The following is a 6,360-nucleotide window of genomic DNA, read 5'->3' as shown; positions in this document are numbered from 1 at the left end:
TGTACATAGAGCGGTTACTGCTACACTTACCAAGCCAATGATACTGAGAAGCACATTGAGAGATTTTCCCAGAAATCACATGTCGTGAAGGGTTCTGATGCGAAGTTGCTGAAAGGGACCGTAAATTCACCAAGTGTTTTTACAACAATATGATGTCAAAGCGGTGATATTTCATAACAAACCAAAAAAGATGCCAATTTAAATGTTATCACACAAGGTTATTTTTCAATGTTATTATCAATATTTTTTTTATGAAATTGCCTTTTGTATTCAATTAATTTGGCTCATTTTGTTGTCTAAGTTGGCTCACTTTTTTATGATGTCGACAGACTATGTTTGTACCCCTAGAGATATTTCAGTCATCGAATCAATCATGTCTGCCCCCAAGAAAACCTTGTTCGTGGACATTGGAGATGCCTTGTTATCAGCCGACGATTTGGAATGCCTTTTGAAAGATGATATGTCCTTACACGATAGTGTAAGGCTAATTGCATAAACTTTGTAATTAATAATTGCAACAAAATTATATATATATAATCTAAATGTTGACTACAAGTGATATGTTCTTACACGATGGTGTAAGACCAATTTAACATATAACTCTTGTAAACTTTTTTAAGAGCTCGCAGCAACGCACGGGCACCTACTAGTAGTACTAGTAATAAACTTTTTCTATTTTCCTCTGCCATTAACTCATTGCAACGTAGATATGCACATCTACAATTTCTTTTTTGCGTAATAGCACCGACAACTTGTTTTGCAAGTTCATTACAAATCACAAAATGAAATCAGATCATTAAAAATGTGACAGACCACACATAAAAAAATTATACTAAGCACCAAGCCCAATCACCCACAGCGCGCGACCCGCCTGGCCAGCTAGCTATAACTGCATCGCCTCGTCTCCATGCCGGCTTGTATAATGGCGTTGTCAATTCGCAGGAGCCTTGACGACGTTCTTCGCGTGTATCATCCTGACGTACTCCACGACCCGGTCGACGTCCGGCAGGAGAGCCTTGGCGGCGTCGAGCTCGCCGAAGCGCTGCAGCCAGGCGGCCAGCAGCGGGGTCCTGCCGGCGTCGCCGAAAAGCCTGTCCCCGGAGATCTCCACGGTGGCGTGCACCAGCGGCACCACGCCGCCCAGCACGACGTCAACGTACCCGACCCGTTCGCCGCCGAAGAAGCAGCCCTTCCTGGCCCCATCGGTGCAGTCGCTCAGCCCCCGCTCCAGCGCGTCCGTGGCCGCCACCACCCGCCTCATCCACCCGGCCCGCTCCTCCTCGGTGCCGGCCCTGTACGCCTTCTCCCACGGCGCCCCCAGCACGTCGTCGGCGTAGGCCGCCCAGAACCGGGCGACGGCGCGCTCGTGGGGGTCGGCGGGGAGCAGGGCTGGGGGCCCGAAGGCCTCGTCGATGTACTGGAGGATGACCTGCGACTCGCAGACGGGGCGGCCGTCGTGGATGAGCACGGGCACGGCGCGGTGGACGGGGTTGCAGCGGAGGAGGAGGTCGCTCTTGCTGCGCAGGTCCTCCTCCACGTAAGAGTAGCTCACGCCCTTGAGGTGCAGCGCCAGCCGCACCCGCGTCACGTACGCGCTCCCCCAGTGGCCCAGCAGCGTCACCTTCTCGTCTCCTCCGCCGCCGGCCATCGACCTCCGACGACTCTGAGTCGTGCACAACTGCGAGTAATGTTCGGGGCTTGGGCTGGGGTGGTGTATACGTCTGCGCGCCCTTGAGGTGCACGGCGCGGTGGAGTATATATAAGGTAAGGAGTATGTATGTAGTATGTGTGACTGTGTGAGGGGAGTCAGAGTTTGCTTAGGGATGAATATTCTTCGTCCATGGGAAATGGCTCTTTTTTCTGGAGAAAAATAGTTAAAGAATGTTATCTCCACGCCATCTGATCGAGCTGTCGACCTGCACCGCATTACATATCAGCACGCAGGTACACGACGAGTTCAACGTTTGACTATATATGTGGTTGCCTTGGATACCAAGCCTAGCTACGAGTCTCCCAGCAACGCCGACCTCTTCGGTTTTTTGTCGCTAAAATACCGGTGTTGGTACATATTGATTGATTATTTCAATGGCTGCGTGCATGCATTGTAGCTCAAAGTAAAACTATGGAAGAAACCTTGTTAGTATTTACAGGTCTAATCATCCCTCTTAACTGCTCAAGTGTGGATCACTCATTTCAAATCGTCTAACTTCCCGGCCGGTCACCCATCCTCTCACTACTTCAGTCTGAACACGCTTAGCTTCGAAATTCTATTCCCTTTAGTTTTCAAGTCTACATTTGTTGTTTTGCTGACAATAGTAACCCTCGGGAGTTTAGCTTGAGCATTAGGTCACACGTTTCACCGTTTGAATTTAAAACTATTATTCTAAAAAATAATAATTATGTAGTAACACTAATATTTCTTGAATAAGTAGTTTGACCACAGTTTAACCATAGTTTGACCAGATTTGACCAAAATTTAAAAAACTAAAATAATTATTTAATATCACTAATATTCTTGAATAATTATTTAGTAACACTAATATTTCTTGGATAAGTAGTTTGACCATAGTCTGACCAAAATTCAAAAAAAACTGAAATTTGAGCATATCTTTTTTTTTCCTTTTAGAATTTAAGGATTCTAAAAATTTGCAAACAGTCCTATGGCTGTCAAAATCGGATGCAAATTTTCATGCCGAACATTTTGATATATTATACGATATTTTTCGACATCGTATGCAGAAGATATAGTCGTTTTACTTTTTCATTACACTTTTTTGCAAAACATGTCCAAATTTAAGTTTTTAAATTTTCCTAACTAGTAGATGTAGTAACGTAACTACATCTCGAAGGATTTTAATTTTTGAAGTTTTTATCATTTCCTTTTGTTTTTTTCAAAACTGAAATGGCGATACACGCGGGGGAGGGGGGGGAGTTTGAAAAGTGTCGGTTAAGACTCCTTTACTGCCGGTTTGTGACACAAAGCGGTACTAAAGGGGCTCGTGGGGCCCCGGTCTAACGTCAGCCTGCCACCACCCCTTTAGTACCAGTTCGTGGCACGAACCGTACTAAAGGTTCAACACGAACCAGCACTAATGCATAGCCGTTCGAACCGACACTAATGGTCACATTAGTACCGGTTCAGTTACAAACCGGGACTAATATGCTTCACATTAAGTCCTTTTTCTACTAGTGAGAGAACACTTCTTGCTTCCCTGCCAATTGCGGCGACCGAGGTTGTACTTTGTTAGCCAACACGTACCACATGAAAATCTTACTCCATCCATTCACAAATATAAGATGTTACGTAATATTGGTGGCATAATGGATTGTCACCAAGGCACGTGTCTTCCTATAAGTAATTGTTAGTAGTAATTGACAAACCGCCCTTGGTTGGGAAATTCTCTTTAACGCTCATCATCCTCTTTCAGAAAGGCGTGTCATTGGTGTTGTAGTATCAAAATAAAGAAGACAGAAGAAACACAAATGATCCTTTTAGATCTATTGCAATGTGGGAGACCCACTTATATACATGCTGAAGGGGTGTGTTGGGAGACATCTCTTCCCCAACAGACACCTTCTGGAAGGCATCCCTCCCATATAATTGATCACATGTTTTTATTTCTCAACACCCCCCCTTGATCAATTCGTCATATGTATATTGCAAACTGAAAACTTCTTCAAAAACCCTATGCGAAAAATTGAGAAGAAACCTTATAATAATATGCCATCGAAAACTCCTTTAAAACTCAGTGGGAAAATATAAGGAGAAACCAATATGACATATATCCGCACTTGTATTTATATTGTCTCGTTAAAAACCTTATTTGAGAAACCATCATGGAAAACTCATAAAGGAAAAAAAGAGTACAATATGAGTGATTTGAGGATCACCAACGGGTTATAACTTGGGATTTTCTCCCCCTGAACTTTGCAAACCGCAAGAATATCTCATACCAATTCGGCAAACCTAGTTATGGAATATAAACATTGATAGAGATATTGTGAATATCATAATAATCTGTTTGCATATTATCCTCTTACATTTCTGTAATTCACAAGGATAAATATAACCCATAAGCAATACAAGTGACATTATCTTGGTAGATAATGATAATCTCCACATGATATCACATGTGGCCAATCATTATATGAAGTCATCCACATTTTCTGATGCTTCAAATAAAATAGAATGATCACTGGAAGGACTCATTTAGAGTCTATTATGAATATTTCCTTCAAAATACTCTTCCAGCAAACCTAGCGTTTGATATGGCATTGTGGGATCAGATAATTAGCCACTATCAATATATCAAACCATGGTCCCATCTTGATTTTCCGAATAAAATTGATCATGACCCTTTGTTCCCTGGATATATTCGAGGATATTTCTTACACAAATGTTATACTTTTCGGGGAATTGCACTCTCAGTAAACTGCCAAAAACTATAGTGTCGGGCCTGACATATTTTGCAAGATATATATGAGTGCTTCGATGGTATTTAGATATGGCAATTTATGCCCCACTATCACTTCACCATCTCCCCTATGTCTCAAGGATTTGTATCCCATATTAGGTATAATATGACCATATGTGTTATTGATATAATATATCCATATTGAACTTCTCCAATACTTCTGGATATATGAAGACCGATATATTAGGGGTATATGCTCAGGTCATAAACTTAGCATAATTTTTTTTAACCCAAAAATCCCGAAGTATGGGCCGTCCCATTGTGCGAACGATTGGGGGAGAGGGTACGCGCGGTCGCTCCACAGTGAACTATGCGCCAAATAGGATCCGCTGACGCATCAACTCGACAGGCACGCGCGTCGCGATCAACGTTGCGCGAATATCAGAGAAATTTGATCGGAAAGTTTTGAGCTTAGATGCGAGGTAATTAAATCTCATCTAGATGTGATTTTGCAGTTACGTTAAAAAAAATCTGAAAAATACACATGCAGACAAGGCTGTGATTCAGCTGGTACGTGTTTCTTACTGTCAATCAGGTGATGCATTGCCTTGTCACTCCGTCAGTGCAAGGGACGCACGCCACAGTCTTACACAGACCAGTGATCACTGTCAATCAATCAACAAAGCAAGCATTAACACAGCCGTTTATTTTCCCCAGGGCAGATTCTTGATCTTCTTCTGTTCTCCCTTCCACTGTTCCACAGATCGAACCACACAACGCGCTCTGTAGCGCTGAATGTACCATTAGGACGAAATTTGTGATTGAACAGAGAAAACTTTGGTGCCGAGCGGACGGGGAACAAGTTAACATGTCTGGTTGCACTGCAGTGCGTCGAACTCGTCATGCATGGCTACATGCCACTGCGGATCGTGGAGAGCCACCCAAGCGAGGTGGGTGATGGGTCCAAATCGGACGGTTTTGAGCTTAGATGTGAGATAAGTAAATCTCATCTAGATTGATTTAGCAATTATGTTCAGAAAAATCTGAAAAAATACACATGCATACAAGGATGTAATTCAGCTGATACGAGTCTCTTACCGACTCATGCCTTGTCACTCCGTCAGTGCAATGCCACAATCTTACACATACCAGTGACCACTGTCAATCAATCAAAGCAAGCAAGCAAAGCATTAACTCAGCCGCTTATTTTCCCCAGGGAAGATTCTTGCTCATCCACTGTTCCACAGCGCGTGTGATTAGGAGAGGACCTCAACCAAAAGATTTTCTTCTTCTTCTTCTTCTTCATCTTCTTCAGTGTGTATCCTCCTCCATCCCGCGGTTGCGTCACTGCCAGTGGTTCATGAGGATGAGGCAGGCTGCTGCTTGCTCTGCCTCTGCTGGACGGGACAGGGGTTCGCCGGCGACGGTGGGCAAACTAGCTATGCACGAAGCAACTGGAGCCGCAGGAGGAGGAGGAAGTGGCGGCTCGGTCGTCGTGCCGGCGGCAAGCGCCTGGCGAGCCGTAAAGATGGACATGCGCGTGCTCCAGTGCCCCCTCTGCACCCTCCCCCTCAAGCCGCCCGTCTTGCAGGTCCCGTTCTTTTCTTCTCGACGCTCGATCGATCTTCTGGCCGGTCCACCCCACCCGTACAAATTTCTCCGGTCTGTGCAGTGCAAGGGCGGGCACGTGGCCTGCGGCGGCTGCCTCGCCGAGCCGTGCCGGAGGTGCGAGCACGGCGGCGGCTTCGACGTCCGCAGCACGGCGATGGACGCCGTCGTCTCCGCGGCCAGGGTCGAGTGCCCCCACGACGGCTGCCGGACCCACGTCGCCTACCACGAGCTCGGCGACCACCGGAGCGCGTGCCCGCGCGCGCCCTGCTCCTGCCCGGAGCCCGGCTGCAGCTTCGCCGCCCCACCGCGGGCGCTCCTCGTCCATCTCTTCGTC

At 45.8% G+C, this 6,360-nt stretch overlaps 1 protein-coding gene across 1 annotated transcript; it reads right to left on the bottom strand.

The window, feature by feature from the left end:
* Positions 1–693: 693 nt before the first annotated feature.
* LOC125547571 (probable glutathione S-transferase GSTU6) lies at positions 694–1,724 on the bottom strand. The gene has a single exon (XM_048711393.1). It carries the CDS (start codon positions 1,646–1,648, stop codon positions 932–934), a length of 717 nt encoding a protein of 238 aa, XP_048567350.1. The 5' UTR covers positions 1,649–1,724; the 3' UTR covers positions 694–931.
* Positions 1,725–6,360: the final 4,636 nt, after the last annotated feature.

The sequence above is a fragment of the Triticum urartu genome, chromosome 3 (genome assembly GCF_003073215.2).
Source record: "Triticum urartu cultivar G1812 chromosome 3, Tu2.1, whole genome shotgun sequence".
Lineage (NCBI taxonomy): Eukaryota > Viridiplantae > Streptophyta > Magnoliopsida > Poales > Poaceae > Triticum > Triticum urartu.
Note: the sequence above shows the minus strand (reverse complement) of the source record. Positions and strands in the feature narration are given on the sequence as shown.